This window comes from Somniosus microcephalus, chromosome 33 (assembly GCF_052327205.1).
Source record: "Somniosus microcephalus isolate GS21.2 chromosome 33, FLI_Smic_1.0, whole genome shotgun sequence".
Taxonomy (NCBI): domain Eukaryota; kingdom Metazoa; phylum Chordata; class Chondrichthyes; order Squaliformes; family Somniosidae; genus Somniosus; species Somniosus microcephalus.
The window spans coordinates 38,700,738-38,725,574 of record NC_141019.1 but is presented as its reverse complement, the minus strand read 5'-3'; the positions used below and the strand labels follow the sequence as shown (position 1 = coordinate 38,725,574).

The window sequence follows — 24,837 nt, the reverse complement described above, 5'->3', positions numbered from 1 at the left end:
GCAGCGATGTCCTGGGGTTGTGATGATTGACCTCCAACCACCACAACCATCTTTCCTTTGTGCTAGGTCGAGAGAAACTATTTCCTCTGGCTGGTGGAGTCCAGAACAAGGGGGGCGTAACCTTAAAATTAGAGCCAGGCTGTTCAGGGGTGATGTCAGGAAGCACTTTTTCTACAAAAAGGGTGGTGGAAATCTGGAACTCTCTCCCCCCCCAAAAAGCTGTGGAGGCTGGGGGTCAATTGAAAATTTTGAAAAGGAGGTTGATAGATTTTTGTTGGGGAAGGGTATCAAGGGTTACTGACCAAGGCGGGGTAAACGAGAGTTTAGATACAGATCAGCCCCGATCGGATTGAATGGCAGAACAGGCTCAAGGGGCTGAATGGTCTCCTCCTGCTCCTAATGTAACAGGATCGAGGGGGCTGAATGCCCTCCTCCTGTTACTGTGTAAACAGGCTCGAGGGCGGCTGAATGGCCTCCTCCTGTTCCTAATGTAACAGGTTCGAAGGGGGCTGAATGGCCTCCTCCTGTTCCTAATGTAACAGGTTCGAAGGGGGCTGAATGGCCTCCTCCTGTTCCTAATGTAACAGGATCGAGGGGCTGAATGCCCTCCTCCTGTTACTGTGTAAACAGGCTCCAGGGGGGGCTGAATGGCCTCCTGCTGTTCCTAATGTAACAGGCTTGAGCGGGCTGAATGGCCTCCTCCTGTTCCTAATGTAACAGGTTCAAGGGGGGCTGAATGGCTTCCTCCTGTTCCTAATGTAACAGGATCGAGGGGCTGAATGCCCTCCTCCTGTTCCTAATGTAACAGGCTCGAGGGGCTGAATGAATGGCCTCCTCCTGTTCCTATGCTGTAGGGGAGGGTGGAGGAAGACAGACAGACATTCTTCAGGTACTTACCCCCCATCTACAATCTCATCGATGGCCAGGAACAACCCTTCCATATTGTCCAGCAATGTCCTTTTCTCCACATTCTTCCTGGAAGCAAAAAGCTTGTGGAACAGAATGTACGGTACATAAACAAGACCATTCGGCACAGCGACTCCAACAGGCTGTTCCTAATAGGGGTGCACTGGAGGGGCAGTCAGTACCCAGCAGGACCTCAAGAACTTTTATTTATACCGCGCCTTTAACATAGTAAAACTTCCCAAGGCGCTTCACAGGCGCGATTATCAAACAAAATTCCACACCGAGTTACATAAGGGAGATACCAGGACAGGCGACCAAAAGCTTGGTCGAAGAGGGAGGTTTTAAGGAGCGTCTTAAAGGAGGAGAGAGTGAGAGAGGCGGAGAGGTTTAGGGAGGGAATTCCAGAGCTTAGGGCCCAGGCGGCTGAAGGCACAGCCGACAATGGTGGTGCGATGCTCAAGAGGGTAGAATTGTAGGAGCGCAGAGATCTGGGAGAGTTGTAGGGAGCTGGAGGAGGTTACAGAGATAGGGAGAGTTGTAGGGACTGGAGGGGGTTACAGAGATAGGGAGGGTTGTAGGGGGCTGGAGGAGGTTACAGAGACAGGGAGGGTTGTAGGGGCTGGAGGAGGTTACAGAGAGGGAGGGCTGTAGGGGGCTGGAGGAGGTTAGAGAGAGAGGGAGGGCTGTAGGAGGTTACAGAGATGGGGGGGTTGTAGGGGCTGTTGGAGGTTACAGAGATAGGGAGGGTTGTAGGGGCTGGAGGAGGTTAGAGAGAGAGGGAGGGCTGTAGGAGGTTACAGAGATAGGGAGGGTTGTAGGGGCTGGAGGATGTTAGAGATAGGAGGGGTTGTAGGAGGTTACAGAGATAGGGAAGGTTGTTGGAGGTTACAGAGATAGGGAGGGTTGTAGGGGGCTGGAGGAGGTTACAGAGATAGGGAGGGGTTCTAGGGGCTGGAGGAGGTTACAGAGATAGTGAGGGTTGTAGGGGGCTGGAGGAGGTTACAGAGATAGGGAGGGTTGTAGGGGGCTGGAGGAGGTTACAGAGATAGGGAGGGTTGTAGGGGGCTGGAGGAGGTTACAGAGATAGGGAGGGTTGTAGTGGGCTGGAGGAGGTTACAGAGCTAGGGAGGGTTGTAGGGGCTGGAGGAGGTTACAGAGATAGGGAGTGTTGTAGGGGCTGGGGGAGGTTACAGAGATAGGGAGGGTTGTAGGGGGCTGGAGGAGGTTACAGAGATAGGGAGGGTTGTAGGGGGCTGGAGGAGGTTAGAGATAGGGGAGGGTTGTAGGGGGCTGGAGGAGGTTACAGAGCTAGGGAGGGTTGTAGGGGGCTGGAGGAGGTTACAGAGCTAGGGAGGGTTGTAGGGGCTGGAGGAGGTTACAGAGATAGGGAGGGGAAGCGAGGAGGCCATGGAGGGATTGAAAACGAGGATGAGAAATTTTTTTAATCGAAGCGTTGCCGGACCGGGAGCCAGTGTGGGTCAGCTAGCACAGGGGGGGGGGGGGGGGTGGGGTGATGGGCGAACGGGACTCGGTGCGAGTTAGGACACGGGAAGCAGCAGAGCTTTGGGCGAGAAGTTTACGGAGGACAGCACTGGAGGAAGGTGCTGCTCGCAGCAGAGCAAGGGGGGGTTGGAGTATAAGAGTGAGGAAGTCTTGCTGCAATTACACAGGGCTTTGGTGAGACCACACCTGGAATACTGTGCACAGTTTTGGTCTCCTTATCTAAAGAAGAATATACCTGCCTTGGAGTCGGTGCAACGAAGATGCACTAGATTGATTCCTGTGAGTGGGCAGAGATTTGGCAGATGCAATATAATGCTGGAAAGTGTGAGGTTATGCACTTTGGCAGAAAAAATCAAAGAGCAAGTTATTATCTAAATGGAGAGAAACTGCAAAGTGCTACAGTACAAAGGGATCTGGGGGTCCTGGTGCATGAAACACAAAAAGTTAGTATGCAGGTGCAGCAGGTGATCAGGAAGGCCAATGGAATCTTGGCTTTTATCGCGAGGGGGATGGAGTATAAAAACAGGGAAGTCTTGCTGCAGTTATACAGGGTATTGGTGAGGCCACACCTGGAATACTGCATGCAGTTTTGGTTTCCATATTTAAGAAAAGATATACTTGCTCTCGAGGCAGTTCAGAGAAGGTTCACTCGGTTGATTCCGGAGATGAGGGGGTTGACGTATGAGGAAAGGTTGAGTAGGTTGGGACTCTACTCATTGGAGTTCAGAAGAATGAGAGGCGATCTTATCGAAACATGTAAGATTGTGAGGGGGCTTGATCGGGTGGATGCGGTGAGGATGTTTCCACTGATGGGTGAGACTAGAACTAGGGGGCATAATCTTAGAATAAGGGGCTGCCGTTTCAAAACTGAGATGAGGAGAAACTTCTTCACTCAGAGGGTGGTAAATCTATGGAATTTGCTACCCCAGTGAGCTGTGGAAGCTGCAACATTAAATAGATTTAAAACAGAGATAGACAGTTTCCTAGCTGATAAGGGAATTAGGGGTTACGGGGAGAGGGCAGGGAAGTGGACGTGAGTCTAGATTCGGATCAGCCATGATCCTATTGAATGGCGGAGCAGGCCCGAGGGGCCGTATGGCCTACTCCTGCTGCTTATGTTCTTACGAGAGGGTTGTCCTATGAGGAGAGATTGAGCGGATACTCTCTGGAGTTTAGAAGAATGAGAGGTGATCTCATAGAAACATACAAGATTCTGAGGGGGATTGACAGGGTAGATGCCGAGAGGCTGTTTCCCCCCTGGCTGGAGAGTCTAGAACCAGGGGGCACAGTCTCAGGATAAGGGGTCGGCCATTCAGGACTGAGATGAGGAGGAATTTCTTCACTCAGAGGGCGGTGAATCTTTGGAATTCTCTGCCCCAGAGGGCTGTGGAGGCTCAGTCTTTGAGTATATTCAAGGCTGAGATCGATAGATTTTTGGAAACAGAAAGCTGCAGACACTCCAACGGAAGTCTTACCTCAACATCTGACTGAGTGAATCGAACAGGCAATTTAACACGGCCACCAGCATCAACTGTGGGGAGAGAGAACAACATTCACAACACTGCACACTTCCAAATTCAGCTTAGCACAGTACAGAACGTGCATTTGTACAGTGCCGTCACAAACTCGCGATGTCCCAAAGTGCTTTCACAGCCAATAAAGTACTTTTTTCGAAGTGTGGTCACTGTTGTAATGCAGGAAACGTGGCAGCCAATTTGCGCACAGCAAGCTCCCACAAACAGCAATGTGATAAATGACCAGATCATGTTTTTTTTTTTTTTTTTTTTTTTTAAGCGATGTTGGTCGAAGGACCAATATGGGCCCCAGGACGCCAGGGAGAACTGCCCTACCGTTGTTCAAAATAACGGCTGCAGGATCTTTTACATCCACGCAAGAGGGCAGACGGGTCATCGGTTTAACATCTAGTCCAAAAGTTAGCCCCTCAGACAGCGCGGCGCTCCCTCTGTACTGCCCCTCCGACAGTGCGGCTCTCTCAGTACTGCCCCTCCGACAGTGCGGCACTCCCTCAGTACCGCCCCTCCGACAGTGCGGCTCTCTCAGTACCGCCCCTCCAACATTGCGGCGCTCCCTCAGTACTGCCCCTCCGACAGTGCGGCACTCCCTCAGTACTGCCCCTCCGACAGTGCGGCGCTCCCTCAGTACTGCTCCTCCAACATTGCGGCGCTCCCTCAGTACTGCCCCTCTGACAGTGCGGCGCTCCCTCAGTACTGCCCCTCCGACAGTGCGGCGCTCCCTCAGTACTGCCCCTCCGAGAGTGCGGCACTCCCTCAGTACTGCAGCCTCTCAGTACTGACCCTCCGACAGTGCGGCCCTCCCTCAGTACCGACAGTGTGGCACTCCCTCAGCACTGCCCCTCCGACGGTGCAGCGCTCCCTCAGTACCATGACGCACCAGGTATCGCAGTTATGTGGGTCAGGCTGGGTGGACCCCAACTCACCTCATTTTCGTGCGAGCTGCCGATGACATAGAAATACAGATCAATGTTGCTCTTGTACACCACCGTCAGCCCTTCGAGCAACGCGATCTCACCTGGGCAAGGAAGACATTGTAGTGTTACACGGGAATAGGAGGCGGCCATTCAGGCCCTCGAGCCTGTCACATTAGGAACAGGAGGAGGCCATTCAGTCCCTTGAGCCTGTTCCGCCATTCAATCCAATCATGGCTGATCTGTATCTTAACTCCCATTTACCCGCCTTGGTTCTGTAACCCTCGATCCCCTTACCCAACAAAAATCTATCAATCTCCGTTTTGAAAGCTTCAATTGACCCCCAGCCTAGACGGCTCTTTTTTTTTGGGGGGGGGGGGGGGGGGGGGGGTGGGGAAAGAGTTCCAGATTTCTATTACCCTTTGTGTGAAGTAGTGCTTCCTGACATCACCCCTGTACGACCTGGCTTGTGCCTCCTTGTTCTGGACTACCCCCCCCCCCCACCCCCCCACACCAAACGAGGAAATAGTTTCTCTCCCTACCCTATGCCGAGCAGGAGATCTGCTGTCAACCCTCCGGCTAACTCCAGGGAGCGGGCCGAGAGACTTACTGTCCGTACGGTGCGTCTTGTTAAAAATGTTCTTCTCAAAGGTCTTTTGCTCTTTCACTGATGGATAGGTGGCGTCATAATACTGCGGAGGGGAAAGAGAGAGACGTCACATTAATAGTCCCGATGTGTGGCAGAGAGTGAGCGAGCGAGGGCGACAGACGAGCGAGTGACAGACAGCGACAGTGAGGGAGATGGGCAGAACACGTACCTTGGCGAGGATTCTCTCCCCATCATTATCCAGGATGAGGATAGCTTTCACGGTGTAGAGAGTGGGTTCCTGTAACAACATTTCAGCGAGTGTTGGTGATGTTCAGCTTAACCAAAATCTGGCACTTTCCTGGGCGATTCGAAGCTGACAAATTCTCAAATAAACAAACTAATCCCACTGCCCCACTCCCTCCCCATAGCCCTGTATCAATCCCAAAACTAATCCCACAGCCCCACTCTTTCCCCATAGCTCTGTATCAATCCCCAAACTAATGCCACTGCCCCGCTCTCTCCCCATAGCCCTGTATCAATCCCAAACTAATCCCACTGCCCCGCTCTCTCCCCATAGCCCTGTAACAATCCCAAACTAATCCCACTGCCCCGCACTCTCCCCATAGCCCTGTATCAATCCCAAAATTAATCCCACTGCCCTGCACTCTCCCCATAGCCCTGTATCAATCCCAAACTAATCCCACTGCCCCGCACTCTCCCCATAGCCCTGTATCAATCCCAAACTAATCCTACTGCCCTGTTCTCTCCCCATAGCCCTGTATCAATCCCCAAACTAATCCTACTGCCCCGCTCTCTCCCCACAGCCCTGTGTCGATGCCACTCCGTCCTGTCTCCCCGCGTTGTAACGTTCCGGCCCCAGGCCCCACCGTCACTGCTCCTCGCCGTGTTCAAGCCCCCCGAATCAAAGTTCTGTGATGCACTGACTTTTACTAATCGCAGTCTGAGTGGACGACAGAACTTCAGCTCGAGGGCCGAGCTCCTGGATCTGGCGTCCGGCGGACCGGTCCTCCTGTCGATAGGCAGGGCCCATGGCGGACCCCAATCCTCGTCGAGTCCGATCCTGCTCCCATCCCCGCGGCTCTCTGAGGAACCTGTGCGGACTAGGGTCATGTGTTTATCCTCTACTCCAGCCACCACCCCACTGCCCCCGCCTTCAGAAGGCATGGACCCCTCGCGCCTAGGCTGCACCCATTCTTCCCTGGACAGCGAGATATTAGCAGCTATTTAACTACAGGGTGCATCACAGCCGAGTCTCAATACTGGCGCACAGGCGCGCAGACAGGCAGATTACCCAAGAACAGTCACTGAACAGCGATCGGGAGCCCTGGTTGATATCTCCCACCACACACCACCCCCCGCCACCCCCCCCCCCCGCAAGCTGTGTTGAGTCGATCTCTTTTTCTCTCCCTCCTCCCTTCCACCACGGCCTCAAACACCAGCGCCACTGGACTAACCTAACTCGACACTGACCCTCCGCTCGGCCCCGGATCCATTTCCACGGGAGCTGGCCAAGGCTACCCCCACTTATAGAGACTCACTCCATCAACACCTACCCTCACACTCCCAGTCTCCGGCAGTGACTCCCTGACCCTCGCACTCAACAACAGTAACTTGTATTGATACCGCGCCTTTAACATAGTAAAAGGTCCCAAGGCGCTTCACAGGGAGCATGATAAAACAAAATTTGACACCGAGCCACATAAGGAGGTTTTAAGGAGCGTCTTAAAGGGAGGAGAGAGAGGCGGAGAGGTTTAGGGAGGGAATTCCAGAGCTTGGGGCCCAGGCGGCTGAAGGCACGGCCACCAATGGTGGAGCGATGGAAATCGGGGGGATGCTCAAGAGGGCAGAATTAGAGGAGCGCAGAGATCTCGGAGGGTTGTAGGAGGCTGGAGGAGGTTACAGAGATAGGGAGGGTTGTAGGGGGCTGGAGGAGGTTACAGAGATAGGGAGGGTTGGAGGGGGCTGGAGGAGGTTACAGAGATAGGGAGGGTTGGAGGGAGCTGGAGGAGGTTACAGAGATAGGGAGGGTTGTAGGGGGCTGGAGGAGGTTACAGAGATAGGGAGGGTTGTAGGGGGCCGGAGGAGGTTACAGAGATAGGGAGGGTTGTAGGGGGCTGGAGGAGGTTACAGAGATAGGGAGGGTTGTCGGGGCTGGAGGAGGTTACAGAGATAGGGAGGGTTGTAGGGGGCTGGAGGAGGTTACCGAGATAGGGAGGGTTGTAGGGGGCTGGAGGAGGTTACAGAGATAGGGAGGGTTGTAGGGGGCTGGAGGAGGTTACAGAGATAGGGAGGGTGGTAGGGGCTGGAGGAGGTTACCGAGATAGGGAGGGTTGTAGAGGCTGGAGGAGGTTACAGAGATAGGGAGGGTTGTAGGGGGCTGGAGGAGGTTACAGAGATAAGGAGGGTTGTAGGGGGCTGGAGGAGGTTACAGAGATAGGGAGGGATGTAGGGGGCTTGAGGAGGTTACAGAGATAGTGAGGGTTGTAGGGCTGGAGGAGGTTACAGAGATAGGGAGGGTTGTAGGGGCTGGAGGAGGTTACAGAGATAGTGAGGGTTGTAGGGCTGGAGGAGGTTACAGAGATAGGGAGGGTTGTAGGGGCTGGAGGAGGTTACAGAGATAGGGAGGGTTGTAGGGGCTGGAGGAGGTTACAGAGATAGGGAGGGTTGTAGGGCTGGAGGAGGTTACAGAGATAGGGAGGGTTGTAGGGGGCTGGAGGAGGTTACAGAGCTAAGGAGGGATGTAGGGGGCTGGAGGAGGTTACAGAGATAGGGAGGGTTGTAGGGGGCTGGAGGAGGTTACAGAGCTAAGGAGGGATGTAGGGGGCTAGAGGAGGTTAGAGAGATAGGGAGGGTTGTAGGGGGCTGGAGGAGGTTACAGAGATAGGGAGGGTTGTAGGGGGCTGGAGGAGGTTACAGAGATAGGGAGGGTTGTAGGGGGCCGGAGGAGGTTACAGAGATAGGGAGGGTTGTAGGGGGCTGGAGGAGGTTACAGAGATAGGGAGGGTTGTCGGGGCTGGAGGAGGTTACAGAGATAGGGAGGGTTGTAGGGGGGCTGGAGGAGGTTACCGAGATAGGGAGGGTTGTAGGGGGCTGGAGGAGGTTACAGAGATAGGGAGGGTTGTAGGGGGCTGGAGGAGGTTACAGAGATAGGGAGGGTGGTAGGGGCTGGAGGAGGTTACCGAGATAGGGAGGGTTGTAGAGGCTGGAGGAGGTTACAGAGATAGGGAGGGTTGTAGGGGGCTGGAGGAGGTTACAGAGATAAGGAGGGTTGTAGGGGGCTGGAGGAGGTTACAGAGATAGGGAGGGATGTAGGGGGCTTGAGGAGGTTACAGAGATAGTGAGGGTTGTAGGGCTGGAGGAGGTTACAGAGATAGGGAGGGTTGTAGGGGCTGGAGGAGGTTACAGAGATAGTGAGGGTTGTAGGGCTGGAGGAGGTTACAGAGATAGGGAGGGTTGTAGGGGCTGGAGGAGGTTACAGAGATAGGGAGGGTTGTAGGGGCTGGAGGAGGTTACAGAGATAGGGAGGGTTGTAGGGCTGGAGGAGGTTACAGAGATAGGGAGGGTTGTAGGGGGCTGGAGGAGGTTACAGAGCTAAGGAGGGATGTAGGGGGCTGGAGGAGGTTACAGAGATAGGGAGGGTTGTAGGGGGCTGGAGGAGGTTACAGAGCTAAGGAGGGATGTAGGGGGCTAGAGGAGGTTAGAGAGATAGGGAGGGTTGTAGGGGGCTGGAGGAGGTTACAGAGATAGGGAGGGTTGTAGGGGTTGGAGGAAGTTACAGAGATAGGGAGGGTTGTAGGGGCTGGAGGAAGTTACAGAGATAGGGAGGGTTGTCGAGGGCTGGAGGAGGTTATGGAGATAGGGAGGGGGAGCGAAGAGGCCACGGAGGGATTTGAACAAGAGGGTGAGAATTTTAAAAATCGAGGTGTTACCGGACCGGGAGCCAGTGTACGTCAGCGAGCACAGGGCAGGGTGATGGGTGAACGGGACTCGGTGTGAGTTAGGACACGGGGGGGGGGGGGGGGGGGGGGGGGCAGCAGAGTTCTGGATGAGCTGAAGTTTACGGAGGGTGAGAGGTGGGAGGCCAGGAGAGCGTTGAGAGCAGTCGAATCTGCAGGTAGAATTAGTCGATTCTCTTTTGATAGATAAGCCCGCTATCCACATTCTGACGACTACACTCAATCTATTCTCTTTCCAGGATCACTTCCAAATGCACATTAAATCAATCTTCCATCTGCGTTCATACTAACTATTCCCAAAACCTCCGTATCACTCCCGCCCGCTCTCTCTCTCACAAATGATAAATATTGTAAGTGTCAGCCGCGGATCAGTGCGTAGCGCTCTCTCCTCCGAGTCAGAATATCGTGCGTTCAAGTCCCATTCCAGAGACTGGAGCCCATATTATAGGCCGACACACCCTGTGCATTAGTGAGGCAGCGCCGCACTGTCGGCGGCGGGGCAGCGCCGCACTGTCGGCGGCGGGGCAGCGCCGCACTGTCGGCGGCGGGGCAGCGCCGCACTGTCGGCGGCGGGGCAGCGCCGCACTGTCGGCGGCGGGGCAGCGCCGCACTGTCGGCGCCGGGGCAGCGCCGCACTGTCGGCGGGGCGGCGCCGAGGCAGCGCCGCACTGTCGGAGGGGCCGTCCTTCCGATTAAACATTGAACGATCCCGTGGACATTACTGGAAGGAGAGCCGGGGAGAGCGCTCCCCAGAAGCTTGGGGCCAATATTTATCCCTTACCGCCAGCCAACAACACAGAGTAAATGCTCCTATAACTCATTTGCTGTGCGTCTACTTAATCGCGACTACACCTCAAATTTAATCATCCTACTCAAATTGCTATGAAACCCCTCAGTGCGAGGCGATAGGACCCTCTCCCCACATCGCTCGGCCCTTTCTCTCGCCAGCATTAAAGCCCCCCCCCAATTGTCCCCGAGCCCGTTCACCACTCCCCGCCAGGTACAAAGAAAAGCTTGCATTTCTCCAGCGCCTTTCACGACCACAGGACGTCCCAAAGCCCCTTATAGCCAATGAAGCACTTTGTGCAACGTGTAGTCACGGTTGTGAGATTCCACCACCTGTTTATTTCCACTCAAACAGCGATAAGATGCAGCGTAAACACCAACCCTCCTTTAACCGCTCACAACACACCTCTACGCATTACCCTCCACAAACCCGACGCAAATTCGACTGCACTGTCCACTTCAACGCCGCTCTATGCCAGTTCCTTCAGCATCACCAACCCCCAATGATTAAGTCAACAAGCTTTTCCTTCCTTCGCCCGCCCCCCACACCCCCGTCCGTCACCAAATTCACATCCAATTGCTTCCTGAACCTGCTTATTCTGTTCCCTCAGTTGCCCTGGCCTGGGAAGTCCTGCATCACCCAGCGAAGACATGCCGTATAAACACCATCCAGTTTTTCTTACCATCTCGCATTCCCCTCCGTCCCAGGAACCAGATTACACCTCCCGCCGCAGTGTCCCTCTGCGGCATCACCGACTCCCCGACCCCCTCTCCCCACCCCGCCGTCCCCTTACCCCAAACTCGCCACCTTCCTTCCCCCTCATCACCCCCTGCCCCCCAGCATCCCTCCGTCATCTCTTCCCACCCCCCCAAATCACCCCTCTCTCACCCAAATGGCCCTCCTCGTCCACCAGCCCCACCCACAAACTCCGGGAGGCGGCAACGCAGCCAGACCTCAAATTCGTCTTCCTACCCACTCCCCCCATCCCCGCCGCCACTCATCGCGGCCAGTGGGGATCACTGATTTGGGATTTGGGAAGGTTGAAGGGGTGATGTGGGTGGGGGGTTGGGGCGGAATGGGGATAATTTGGAGGGGGGGGCGGGAAGGCTGGGGGAGAAATGGAGGGGAGAACGGCAGGGGGGAAATGGAGGGGAAATTGGTGCTAATTGAGGGCAATTGGGGTAAAATTAAGTCAAAGAGGGTCAAAATGGAGTAAAATGCAGGGAGGAGGGAAGGGGGGGTCCAATGCAGGGAGGAGGGAAGGGGGGGGTCCAATGCAGGGAGGAGGGAAGGGGGGGTTCCAATGCAGGGAGGAGGGAAGGGGGGGTTCCAATGCAGGGAGGAGGGAAGGGGGGGTTCCAATGCAGGGAGGAGGGAAGGGGGGGGTCCAATGCAGGGAGGAGGGAAGGGGGGGTCCAATGCAGGGAGGAGGGAAGGGTCCAATGCAGGGAGGAGGGAAGGGGGGGGGTCCAATGCAGGGAGGAGGGATCCAATGCAGGGAGGAGGGAAGGGTCCAATGCAGGGAGGAGGGATCCAATGCAGGGAGGAGGGAAGGGTCCAATGCAGGGAGGAGGGAAGGGGGGGGTCCGAAGGAGGGAAGGGGGGGTCCAATGCAGGGAGGAGGGATCCAATGCAGGGAGGAGGGAAGGGGGGGTCCAATGCAGGGAGGAGGGAAGGGGGGGTCCAATGCAGGGAGGAGGGAAGGGGGGGTCCAATGCAGGGAGGAGGGAAGGGGGGGTCCAATGCAGGGAGGAGGGAAGGGGGGGTCCAATGCAGGGAGGAGGGAAGGGGGGGTCCAATGCAGGGAGGAGGGAAGGGGGGGTCCAATGCAGGGAGGAGGGAAGGGGGGGGTCCAATGCAGGGAGGAGGGAAGGGGGGGGTCCAATGCAGGGAGGAGGGAAGGGGGGGGTCCAATGCAGGGAGGGGGGGAAGGGGGGGTCCAATGCAGGGAGGAGGGAAGGGTCCAATGCAGGGAGGAGGAAATCCAATGCAGGGAGGAGGGATCCAATGCAGGGAGGAGGGAAGGGTCCAATGCAGGGAGGAGGGAGGGATCCAATGCAGGGAGGAGGGATCCAATGCAGGGAGGAGGGAAGGGGGGGGTCCAAAGGAGGGAAGGGGGGGTCCAATGCAGGGAAGGGGGGGTCCAATGCAGGGAGGAGGGGTCCAATGCAGGGAGGAGGGATCCAATGCAGGGAGGAGGGGAGGGGGGGTCCAATGCAGGGAGGAGGGGAGGGGGGGTCCAATGCAGGGAGGAGGGGAGGGGGGGTCCAATGCAGGGAGGAGGGGAGGGGGGGTCCAATGCAGGGAGGAGGGGAGGGGGGGTCCAATGCAGGGAGGAGGGGAGGGGGGGTCCAATGCAGGGAGGAGGGAAGGGGGGGTCCAATGCAGGGAGGAGGGAAGGGGGGGTCCAATGCAGGGAGGAGGGAAGGGGGGGTCCAATGCAGGGAGGAGGGAAGGGGGGGTCCAATGCAGGGAGGAGGGAAGGGGGGGTCCAATGCAGGGAGGAGGGAAGGGGGGGTCCAATGCAGGGAGGAGGGAAGGGGGGGTCCAATGCAGGGAGGAGGGAAGGGGGGGTCCAATGCAGGGAGGAGGGAAGGGGGGGTCCAATGCAGGGAGGAGGGAAGGGGGGGTCCAATGCAGGGAGGAGGGAAGGGGGGGTCCAATGCAGGGAGGAGGGAAGGGGGGGGGTCCAATGCAGGGAGGAGGGAAGGGGGGGGTCCAATGCAGGGAGGAGGGAAGGGGGGGGTCCAATGCAGGGAGGAGGGAAGGGGGGGGTCCAATGCAGGGAGGAGGGAAGGGGGGGGTCCAATGCAGGGAGGAGGGAAGGGGGGGGTCCAATGCAGGGAGGAGGGAAGGGGGGGTCCAATGCAGGGAGGAGGGAAGGGGGGGTCCAATGCAGGGAGGAGGGATCCAATGCAGGGCGGAGGGGTCCAATGCAGGGCGGAGGGGTCCAATGCAGGGCGGAGGGGGGGGTCCCCAATGCAGGGCGGGGGGGGGGCCCCCAATGCAGGGCGGGGGGGGGGGGGGGGCCCCAATGCAGGGGGGGCCCCAATGCAGGGCGGGGGGGGTCCAATGCAGGGCGGGGGGGGGTCCAATGCAGGGCGGGGGGGGGGTCCAATGCAGGGCGGGGGGGGGGGGTCCAATGCAGGGCGGGGGGGGGTCCAATGCAGGGCGGGGGGGGGGGGTCCAATGCAGGGCGGGGGGGGGGGGGGTCCAATGCAGGGCGGGGGGGGGGGGGTCCAATGCAGGGCGGGGGGGGGGGGGGTCCAATGCAGGGCGGGGGGGGGGGTCCAATGCAGGGCGGGGGGGGGGTCCAATGCAGGGCGGGGGGGGGTCCAATGCAGGGCGGGGGGGGGGTCCAATGCAGGGCGGGGGTCCAATGCAGGGCGGGGGGGGGGGGTCCAATGCAGGGCGGGGGGGGGGGGGGGGGTCCAATGCAGGGCGGAGGGGGGGGGTCCAATGCAGGGCGGAGGGGGGGGGGTCCAATGCAGGGCGGAGGGGGGGGGGTCCAATGCAGGGCGGAGGGGGGGGGGGTCCAATGCAGGGCGGAGGGGGGGGGGGGTCCAATGCAGGGCGGAGGAGGGAGGGTTCAATGCAGGGAGGAGGAGGGGGGTCCAATGCAGGGCGGAGGAGGGGGGTCCAATGCAGGGAGGAGGGGAGGATTTTTAAAAATCTGACATTTTACACACTCGCCCCGAGCAGAAAACCCTACAGCCCGGGTTCCCACCACACACTTTACACCCCCCACCCTCAGCTGCCCTCCCCCCCGGCCAGCTCGGCTACTCGAGCCCCAGGCTTACGGGGGTCACTAGGCCGCGGGTAGGGGGACCCCGGTGGATCGCTCGGCCCTTCCCCCGGGGGTGTGGAGAGAGTCCAGCCGCTCCTCTCTCTCCCATTCGCCGCTACCTCTCTCCCCCCACATTTACCTCCTTCCATTCCCACACCCACCTTCCCCCATTGCCTCTCTCACCAGCGCCACCGCCTCCATCTTGATTCAAACTCCCCTGTCGACGTGGAGCCGCCGCCTGTCCATCACTCAGCTCCGGCCAATCAGCGAGCCGCTGGATGATGTCACTCGAGCGGGAGGACGCCGCCCACCGGAGACTGCGACCAATCAGCGGGCTCAGGCGACTGTCAGTCAGCCGTAGACCACGCCCCCACGCCATACACCCCCACTGTCAGAGGACTGAGGGCTCCGCCCACCGCCCGTTCCGGCCAATCACAGCGCTCAGGCGTCTGTCAGTCAGCAATAGACCACGCCCCCACACCATATACCCCAACTGTCAGAGGACTAAGGGCCCCGCACACCGCCCGCTCCGGCCAATCACAGCCCTCAGGCGTCTGTCAGTCAGCAATAGACCACGCCCCCACATCATACACCCCCAACTGTCACAGGACTGCATGTCCCCGCCCACCGGACACTGCGCCCAATCACAGCGCTCAGGCGCCTGTCAGTCAGCAGTAGACCCCGCTCTTTCTCCACCCCCAACCGACAGATGACTGAGGGTCCCGCCCATCGCCCGCTCCGGCCAATCACTGCGCTCAGACGACTGTCAGTCAGCAATAGGCCCCGCCCCTCCCCCCTCCCCAACCGTCGGTGGACTGAGGGCCCCGCCCACCGCCCGCTCCAGCCAATCACTGCGCTCAAGTGCCTGTCAGTCAGCAATAGGCCCCGCCCCCTTCACCTCCACAACTGTCAGCGGACTGAGCGCCCCGCCCACCGCCCGCTCCGGCCAATCACCGCGCTTAGCCGACTGTCAGTCAGCCATAGAGCCCGCCCCCTCTCCACGCCAACCGTCAGCGGACTGAGGGCCCCGCCCACCGCCCGCTCCGGCAATCACCGCGCTTAGCCGACTGTGAGTCAGCAATAGACCCCGCCCCCTTCGCCTCATCAACTGTCAAAGGACGCGGTCCCGCCCTCCGGGGACAGTCCGGCCAATCATTGAGCCGCTGAGTGATGTCAGTCAAAAAGAAGCCACGCCTTCCCTCCCCACTACTGTCACTCAGAGCTCCAGGGCCCCGCCCCCTTCTCCACCACTCCAACCAATCAGTGAGGGGCTGAGTGATGTCAGTCAAAACGAAGCCCCGCCCTCCCCCGCTCACTACTGTCACTCAAAGGTCGTGGTCCCCGCCCCCCCGCCCATGCCACTCCAGCCAATCAGTGAGGGGCTGAGTGATGTCAATCAGGGAGAAGCCCCGCCCCCACAGCCCATCCCCCCCACCGCCCTCCCATTGGCCATGTCAGGCACGGAGAGCGTCGCCGCCTCTGGGGCGAGTGGGCCTCAGTATCATTGCACAGCAAGATCCCGTTCCCCCCTCCCCCCCTCTCTCTCTCTCTCGCGAGTCGGTTACACAGCAAGATCCCGTTCCCCCCCTCCCCCCTCTCTCTCTCTCTCTCTCTCGCGCGAGTCGGTTACACAGCAAGATCCCGTTCGCCCCTCTCCCTCCCTCTCTCGCGAGTCGGTTACACAGCAAGATCCCGTTCCCCCCCCTCCCTCTCGCGCGAGTCGGTTACACAGCAAGATCCCGTTCGCCCCTCTCCCTCCCTCTCTCGCTCTCGCGAGTCGGTTACACAGCAAGATCCCGTTCCCCCCTCCCTCTCTCGCTCTCTCTCTCTCTCGCGAGTCGGTTACACAGCAAGATCCCGTTCCCCCCTCCCTCTCTCGCTCTCTCTCTCTCTCGCGAGTCGGTTACACAGCAAGATCCCGTTCGCCCCCTCTCCCTCTCTCTCTCTCTCGCGAGTCGGTTACACAGCAAGATCCCGTCCCCCCCTCTCTGTCTCTCTCTCACTCTCTCTCGCTCTCTCGAGGGGGGGTTGCACAGCAAGATCCCGTTCGCCCCCTCTCTCTCTCTCACTCTCGAGCTGGTTACACAGCAAGATCCCGTTCCCCCCTCTCTCTCTCTCGCTCAGCGGTTGCACAGCAAGATCCCGTTCGGCCCCTCTCTCTCTCTCTCTCTCTCGCGAGTCAGTTACACAGCAAGATCCCATTTGCCCCCTCTCCCTCTCTCTCGAGGGGGGGTTGCACAGCAAGATCCTGTTCGTCCCCTCTCTTTCACTGTCGAGCCGGTTACACAGCAAGATCCCGTTTGCCCGCTCTCCCTCTCTCTCTCTCTCTCTCTCTCTCTCTCGAGGGGGGGTTGCACAGCAAGATCCCGTTCGCCCCCGATCTCTCTCTCTCTCTCGCGAGTCGGTTGCACAGCAAGATCCCGTTCGCACCCTCTCTCTCTCACTCTCGAGACGGTTGCACAGCAAGATCGCATTCGCCCCCCTCCCTCTCTCTCTCTCTCTCTCACTCTCGAGTCAGTTGCACAGCAAGATCCCGTTCCCCCCCTCTCCCTCTCTCTCTCTCACTCTCGAGCCGGTTACACAGCAAGATCCCGTTCGCCCCCTCTCCCTCTCTGTCTCTCTCTCTCTCTCTCTCGCGGGGGTTGCACAGCAAGATCCCGTTCGCCCCCTCTCTCTCTCACTCTCGAGTCGGTTGCACAGCAAGATCCCGTTCGCCCCCTCTCTCTCTCTCTCTCTCGCGAGTCGGTTACACAGCAAGATCCCGTTCCCCCCTCTCTCTCTCTCTCTCTCGAGGGGGTTGCACAGCAAGATCCCGTTCGCCCCCTCTCTCTCTCTCTCTCTCTCTCTCTCTCTCAGCGGTTGCACAGCAAGATCCCATTCGCCCCCTCTCTCTCTCTCATGAGTCGGTAACATAGCAAGATCCCATTCCCCCCTCTCCCTCTCTCTCTCTCTCTCTCTCTCTCGGGGGGGTTGCACAGCAAGATCCCGATCGGCCCCTCTCTCTCTCTCTCGTGAGTCGGTTACACAGCAAGATCCCGTTCGCCCCCTCTCTCTCTCGCGAGTCGGTTACACAGCAAGATCCCGTTCCCCCCTCTCTCTCACTCTCTCTCTCGCGAGTCGGTTACACAGCAAGATCCCGTTCCCCCCTCTCCCTCTCTCTCTCTCACTCGATGGGGGTTACACAGCAAGATCCCGTTCGCCCCCTCTCCCTCTCTCGCGAGTCGGTTACACAGCAAGATCCCGTTCGCCCCCTCTCTCTCTCTCTCCCTCTCACTCTCAAGCCGGTTGCACAGCAAGATCCCGATCGCCCCCTCTCCCTCTCTCTCTCTCTCTCTCGCGAGTCGGTTACACAGCAAGATCCCGTTCGCTCTCACTCACTCTCGAGCTGGTTGCACAGCAAGATCCCGATCGCCCCCTCTCCCTCCCTCTCTCTCTCTCTCTCTCACTCTCGAGCCGGTTGCACAGCAAGATCCCGTTTGCCCCCTCCCTCTTTCTGTCTCTCTCTCTCGCGAGGGGGCTACACAGCAAGATCCCAATCGGCCTCCCCTCGCCCTCTATCTCTCTCTCTGTTGCGAGGCGGTTGCTCAGCAAGATCACATTTGCCCCCTCTCCCTCTCTCTCTCTCTCGGGGGGGGTTGCACAGCAGGATCCCGTTCACCCCTCCCCCCCTCTCTCGCGAGGCGGTTGCACAGCAAGATCCCGTTCGGACCCCATCTCTTTCTCTCGAGTCTGTTGCACAACAAGATCCCGTTTGCCCCCTCCCCCCCTCACTCTCGAGCCGGTTGCACAGCAAGATCCCGTTCGCCCCCCTCTCTCTCTCTCTCTCTCTCAAGGGGGGGTTGCACAGCAAGATTCCGTTCGCCCCTCTCCCTCTCTCTCTCTCTTGCGAGTCGGTTACACAGCAAGATCCCGTTTGCCCCTCTCTCTCTCTCTCTCTCTCTCGAGGGGGGGTTGCACAGCAAGATTCCGTACGCCCCCTCTCTCTCTCTCGCTCACTCGAGAGAGAGAGGGGGTTGCACAGCAAGATTCCGTTCGCCCTCTCTCCCTCTCTCTCTCTCCCTCGTTCTCTCTCTCTCTCTTGAGGGGGGGTTGCACAGCAAGATTCCGTTCGCCCCCTCTCTCTCTCTCTCGCTCTCTCTCTTGAGAGGGGGTTGCACAGCAAGATCCCATTCGCCCCCTCTCTCTCTCTCTCTCGCTCTCTCTCTCTCTCTCTCTCTCTCTTGAGGGGGGGTTGCACAGCAAGATTTTCCGTTCGCCTCTCTCTCTCTCTCTCTCTCTCGCGAGTCGGTTACACAGCAAGATCCCGTTCTCCTCTCTCCCTCTCTCTCTCGCGAGTCGGTTACACAGCAAGATCCCGTTCTCCCCACTCCCTCTCGAGGGGGGGCTGCACAGCAAGATCCCGTTCTCCCCTCTCCCTCTCTCTTTCTCTCTCTCACGAGGCGGTTGCACAGCAAGATCCCGTTCGGACCCCCATCTCTTTCTCTCAAGTCAGTTGCACAGCAAGATACCGTTCGCCTCCCCTCCCTCTCTCTCTTTCTCTCTCGGCGAATACACAGCAAGATCCCGTTCACCCCCTCCCTCTCTCTCTCTCGTTTAAGATGGTTGCACAGCAAGATCCCATTCACCCCCTCTCCCTCTCTCTCGCTCTCTCTCTCTCTCTCTCTCGAGGGGGTTGCACAGCAAGATACCGTTCGCCCCCTCTCTCTCTCTCTCTCTCTCTCTCTCTCGAGGGGTTGCACAGCAAGATCCCAGTCGCGCCCTCCCCTCTCTCTCTCTCACTCTCTCGCTCTCTCTCTCTCTCTCTCTCTCTCGGTGAATGCACAGCAAGATCCCGTTCACCCCCTCCCTCTCTCTCTCTCGCTCAAGATGGTTGCACAGCAAGATCCCATTCACCCCCTAATCCCCTCTCTCTCTCTCTCCCTCTCGAGACGGTTGCACAGCAAGATCCCATTCGGCCCCTCCCCCATCTATCACTCTCTCTACCTCAAGTTGGTTGCACAGCAAGATCCCGTTCGCCCCCTCCCCCCTCACTCACTTTCTTTTTCCCTCAAGCCGATTGCAAAGGAAGAGGCCATTCGGCCCCTTGAAACCTGCCACATTAGGAACAGGAGGAGGCCATTCAGCCCCCTCGAGCCTGTTACGTTAGGAACAGGAGGAGGCCTTTCAGCCCCTCAAGCCTGTTAAATTAGGAACAGGAGGAGGCCATTAGGCCCCTCGAGCCTGTTACATTAGGAACAGGAGGAGGCCATTCAGCTCCCTCGAACCTGTTACACAGGAACATCAGGCCATTCAGCCCCACCAATCTGTTCCGCCATTCAATGTTTGATCTGTATCTCAACCCCATTTACCCACCTTTGCTCCATATCCTTCAATACCCTTACCCAACAAAAATCTGTACAATGACTGGTGTCTCTCAGTCCCTCTCTCTCTCGGGGAGATATCTGTACACTGACTGGTGTCTTTCAGTCCCTCTCTCTCTCAGGGAGATATCTGTGCACTGACTGGTGTCTCTCAGTCCCCTCTCCCTCAGGGAGATATCTGTGCACTGACTGGTGTCTCTCAGTCCCCTCTCCCTCAGGGAGATATGTGCACACTGACTGGTGTCTCTCAGTCTCTCTCTCTCAGGGAGATATCTGTACACTGACTGGTGTCTCTCAGTCCCTCTCTCTCTCGGGGAGATATCTGTACACTGACTGGTGTCTCTCAGTCCCCTCTCCCTCAGGGAGATATCTGTGCACTGACTGGTGTCTCTCAGTCCCCTCTCCCTCAGGGAGATATGTGCACTGACTGGTGTCTCTCAGTCCCCTCTCCCTCAGGGAGATATGTGCACACTGACTGGTGTCTCTCAGTCCCCCTCTCTCAGGGAGATATCTGTACACTGACTGGTGTCTCTCAGTCTCTCTCTCTCTCGGGGAGATATCTGTACACTGACTGGTGTCTCTCAGTCCCTCTCTCTCTCTCAGGGAGATATCTGTACACTGACTAGTGTCTCTCAGTCCCTTTCTCTCAGGGAGATATCTATACACTGACTGGTGTCTCTCAGTCCCTCTCGATCAAACTCTCAGTCTCTCTCCCTCTGGGAGGTATCTGTACACTGACTGGTCTCTCACAGTCCCTCTCTTTCAGGGAGATATCTGTACACTGACTGGTGTCTCTCAGTCCCCTCTCTCGATCAAACTCTCAGTCCCTCTCTCTCAGGGTGATATCTATACACTGACTGGTGTCTCTCAGTCCCTCTCTCTCAGGGAGATATCTGTACACTGACTGGTGTCTCTCAGTCCCTCTCTCTCAGGGAGATATCTGCACACGGACTGGTGTCTCTCAGCCCCTCTCTCTCAGGGAGATATCTGTACACTGACTGGTGTCTCTCAGTTCCTCTCCCTCAGGGAGATATCTGTACACTGACTGGTGTCTTTCAGCCCCTCTCTCTCAGGGAGATATCTGCACACGGACTGGTGTCTCTCAGCCCCTCTCTCTCAGGGAGATATCTGTACACTGACTGGTGTCTCTCAGTCCCTCTCTCTCAGGGAGATATCTGCACACGGACTGGTGTCTCTCAGCCCCTCTCTCTCAGGGAGATATCTGTACACTGACTGGTGTCTCTCAGTTCCTCTCCCTCAGGGAGATATCTGTACACTGACTGGTGTCTTTCAGCCCCTCTCTCTCAGGGAGATATCTGTACACTGACTGGTGTCTCTCAGCCCCTCTCTCTCTCAGGGAGATATCTGCACACTGACTGGTGTCTCGCAGTCCCCTCTCCCTCAGGGAGATATCTGTACACTGACTGGTGTCTCTCAGCCCCTCTCTCTCAGGGGGATATCTGTACACTGACTGGTGTCTCTCAGTTCCTCTCCCTCAGGGAGATATCTGTACACTGACTGGTGTCTCTCAGCCCCTCTCTCTCTCAGGGAGATATCTGTATACTGACTGGTGTCTCTCAGCCCTCTGTCCCTCAGGGAGATATCTGTACACTGACTGGTGTCTCTCAGTCCCCTCTCCCTCAGGGAGATATCTGCACACGGACTGGTGTTACCGAGGGGTGTCTCTAGTTCTGTTTTCGATCTTACATGCTGGTTTTCCCTGTATGCTGCTCTTAGAATGCCCTATTGCCCCAGAGCTGAGGATGTTGTTGTTCGGGCACAGCTATCAAGATAATGTGTGGTTTTCCGCTACAGAGTATTAATTTCATAACTCGTAGGATGTTTAACAGACTTTAACAAACTGTATTTCACAATTATGGGAAGTGAAGCCAGGTCTGAGCTGCCGAGCTGCGAGCCAGGTCTCCCTGGAACATTGTTTGCCGTACCCACTCTTCATGGACGGGTGGGCACAGGACAGGTCACCTGGCTCGACCCAGACCTTGCACACCTGATCCCTGTTGTGCGGGGCGGTCAGTGAGAAGGAACCCACCAATACAGAGTTGGGGGTGGAGGGGGAAACACACACATGCAGTAGAGAAATTCAGCACAGCAACATCTAGATATACCGTAATACCCTGTGTATAAGTCGCTGCCTCTTTCAATGGTTTCTGGTTGGGCAAAACAAACAAAAGACTTTGTGAGTGGTGTGAGTGCACAGGTGAAAAAGAACCCTAAAACTGCATCCTTGAACCCTGCAGGAACCCAAACTACATTTGGTCTGGGTTGAATTGGCAAGTACCCAGTGAGTTGAGTTGTGTTGGGTTGTGTTGGGTTGAGTTGGGTTGGGTTGAGTTGGGTTGAGTTGAGTTGAGTTAGGTTGAGTTGTGTTGGGTTGAGTTGGGTTGGGTTGAGTTGGGTTGGGTTGGGTTGGGTTGGGTTGGGTTGAGTTGGGTTGTGTTGGGTTGAGTTGGGTTAGGTTTAGGTGGGTTGAGTTGGGTTGAGTTGGGTTGAGTTGGGTTGTGTTGGGTTGAGTTGGGTTGTTTTGGGTTGAGTTGGGTTGTGTTGGGTTGAGTTGGGTTAGGTTTAGGTGGGTTGAGTTGAGTTGTGTTCTGTTGGGTTGGGTTGAGTTGGGTTGGGTTGGGTTGAGTTGAGTTGGGTTGAGTTGGGCTGTGTTGGGTTGAGTTGGGTTAGGTTTAGGTGGGTTGAGTTGGGTTGTGTTGTGTTGGGTTGAGTTGGGTTGTGTTGGGTTGAGTTGGGTTGTGTTGGGTTGAGTTGGGTTGTGTTCGGTTGAGTTGGGTTAGGTTTAGGTGGGTTGAGTTGGGTTGTGTTGGGTTGAGTTGGGTTGTGTTGGGTTGAGTTGGGTTAGGTTTAGGTGGGTTGAGTTGAGTTGCGTTCTGTTGGGTTGGATTAAGGTGGGTTGGGTTGAGTTGTAAGATTAGTAAGATGGGAAGGGAGATCTACAAGAAACGTAACCAGTCTAATTATAAACAAAACAGGAAAAGAGAGCATAGGAAAGAATAAAGTAAGGGAGGAAATTGACGGCAAGGGAATAAATAGAGTTATAGAACAAGAGTCTAAAAAGATGGTTAGACATAAAGTGAGTGGAAATCCTATTAAAAATGAGTTAAACTGTCTGTACAGCAATGCACACAGTGTCCCTAATAAAACAGGGGAGCTGGAGGTAATCATGCATTGCGAGGAACCAGACAGAGTAGGGATTACTGAGACATAGCTACAGAAAAATCAGGACTGGGAATTAAACATTGCAGTGTATAACATATTTAGGAAAGATAGAGAGGGAAAACGAGGAGGTGGAGTAGCTGTACTTACTAGGGATAACATAATGACAGTAGAAAAGAGTGATGCAGATATCAGCAAGACAAAAATAGAATCCATATGGATAGAGATAGAAGATAATAAAAGATCAATCACACTAATAGGTGTAGTCTACAGACCACCTAATAGTGGAAGAGAGGTGGAGGAAGAAATATGCAGACAAATTAGGGAATTGAGTGAAAAAACATAGAATAATAATCATGGGGGATTTCAACTACCCCGATATTAATTGGACAGAAGAGGTAGGTAAAGGGGATAAGGGAATGAAGTTCCTACAATGTGTACAGGACTCTTTTCTAACCCAATATGTAAAAAGCCCAACAAGGGAGGATACGCTGTTGGATCTAGTAATGGGGATTGAACCAGAGCAGATAAGAGAAATAAAAGTAGGAGAACATCTAGGCAATAGTGACCATAATATAATACGCTTTAAGATGATAATCGAGAAGGACATAAGTATGACAAAATCTAGGGTAATAAATTGGAGAAAAGCTGATTTTATGGGTCTGAGAATAGAACTTGGGAAAATAAAATGGACAACAATATTGGCAAACAGCGATGTAGAACAGCAATGGCAAACATTTAAAACGGTGTTCAACAGAGTCCAGGAAAAATATATTCCGCTAAAAGGAAAGAACAAACTAAACACTAATGAGACTCCATGGATGAATAAAGCCATAAGGGAACAATTGAGGGTAAGGGAAGAGGCATACATTAAGTACATAGACAGCAGGGGAGTGCATGCTAAGGGAGAATACAAAGAGATTAGGAGAGAAGTCAAAAAAACAATTATGTAATGTATCCAAGTTTTCAATTCAATTCAATTTTATTTGCCATATGTAACTAGTACAATGGAATGCTTAGAGCGCCGTGTTCAGAAAGTCAATTCTTTGGCATCCAGTGGCAGTGGAAGCACAATGTCCCTCAGCCGTTCCGTCCTCCTCGTCCCCACTCCTCCTCAATGTTGCCGGCTCGGCTCCACGTGTGGTGGCCTGCTTCTCCCGCTCATCCTCTGGCCACCATTCCCGGCTCCCCTCCTCCCAGTCGGACTGCGAGTCGTCATGGCTGCTGCTGCTGCTCGATGCGCTGCGCTGCCTCTGCCCGACTCGCCGAACACATCCTCCGATCGCCGCAGCCTCCACCTCACCGTCGCCGGCTCCACGGCCCGGGGCCTGCTTCTCCCGCTTCCGGTCCGGCCTCTGGCCACCATGCTCGGCTCCCCTCCTCCCAGTCGGAATGCCTGCCCGCTGAGGAGCTGCTGGCCGACGTGCTCTAGCGGGTCGACGTGGCTGCTGCTGCTGCTCGATGCGCTGCGCTGCCTCCACCCGACTCGCCGAACACCTCGCTCTGGTTGCGGGAGCGAACGGCGAGAGCGGGCCGCTGAAGCAGGGAGAGCGCGCTAGCACCGGACCATCTCGGTCGCCATCTTGACCTCTGATACAATGCTAGGTGGGACAGTAAGCTGTGAGGAGAACACAAAGAGTCTGCAGAGGGATATAGATAGACTAAGTGAGTGGGCACTAAGGTGGCAGGTGGAGTATAATGTAGGGAAATGTGAGGTTATTCACTTTGGTAGGAAGAATAGAAAAGAGAATTCTTTTTAAATGGTGAGAAACTTTTAAATGTTGGTGTTCAGAGAGATTTGGGTGTCCTCGTGCAAGAAACACAGAAAGCTAGCATGCAGGTACAGCAAGCAATAAGGAAGGCAAATGGCATGTTGGCCTTTATTGCAAGGGGGTTGGAGTATAAGAGTAAGGAAGTCTTGCTCCAATTGTACAGGGCCTTGGTGAGACCACACCTGGAGTACTGCACACAGTTTTGGTCTCCTTATCTAAGGATATACTTGCCTTGGAGGCGGTGCAATGAAGGTTCACTAGATTGATTCCTGGGATGAGAGGGCTGTCCTATGAGGAGAGATTGTGTAGAATGGGCCTATACTCTCTGGAGTTTAGAAGAATGAGAGGTGATCTCATTGAAACATACAAGATTCTGAAGGGGATTGACAGGGTAGATGCTGAGAGGTTGTTTCCCCCTGGCTGGAGTGTCTAGAACCAGGGGGCATAGTCTCAGGATAAGGGGTCAGCCATTTAAGACTGAGATGAGGAGGAATTTCTTCACTCAGAGGGTGGCGAATCTTTGGAATTCT

General features: G+C 56.2%; 1 protein-coding gene across 9 annotated transcripts; it reads right to left on the bottom strand.

The window, feature by feature from the left end:
- Positions 1-871: 871 nt before the first annotated feature.
- LOC147097198 (coatomer subunit zeta-1) lies at positions 872-14,283 on the bottom strand. Of its 9 annotated transcripts, none has more exons than XM_085973077.1 (6): positions 14,179-14,283; positions 5,674-5,742; positions 5,466-5,547; positions 4,868-4,959; positions 3,885-3,940; positions 872-989 (listed from the first exon to the last, which is right to left on the bottom strand). In XM_085973077.1, the coding sequence occupies exons 1-6, from the start codon at positions 14,194-14,196 to the stop codon at positions 905-907; spliced, it is 402 nt and encodes a 133-aa protein (XP_085829203.1). In that variant the 5' UTR covers positions 14,197-14,283; the 3' UTR covers positions 872-904. The 9 variants fall into 9 exon arrangements, with proteins under 9 accessions (XP_085829203.1, XP_085829202.1, XP_085829205.1 ...); XM_085973076.1 differs by lacking the exon at positions 14,179-14,283 and adding an exon at positions 14,009-14,150; XM_085973079.1 differs by lacking the exon at positions 14,179-14,283 and adding an exon at positions 10,891-10,984.
- Positions 14,284-24,837: the final 10,554 nt, after the last annotated feature.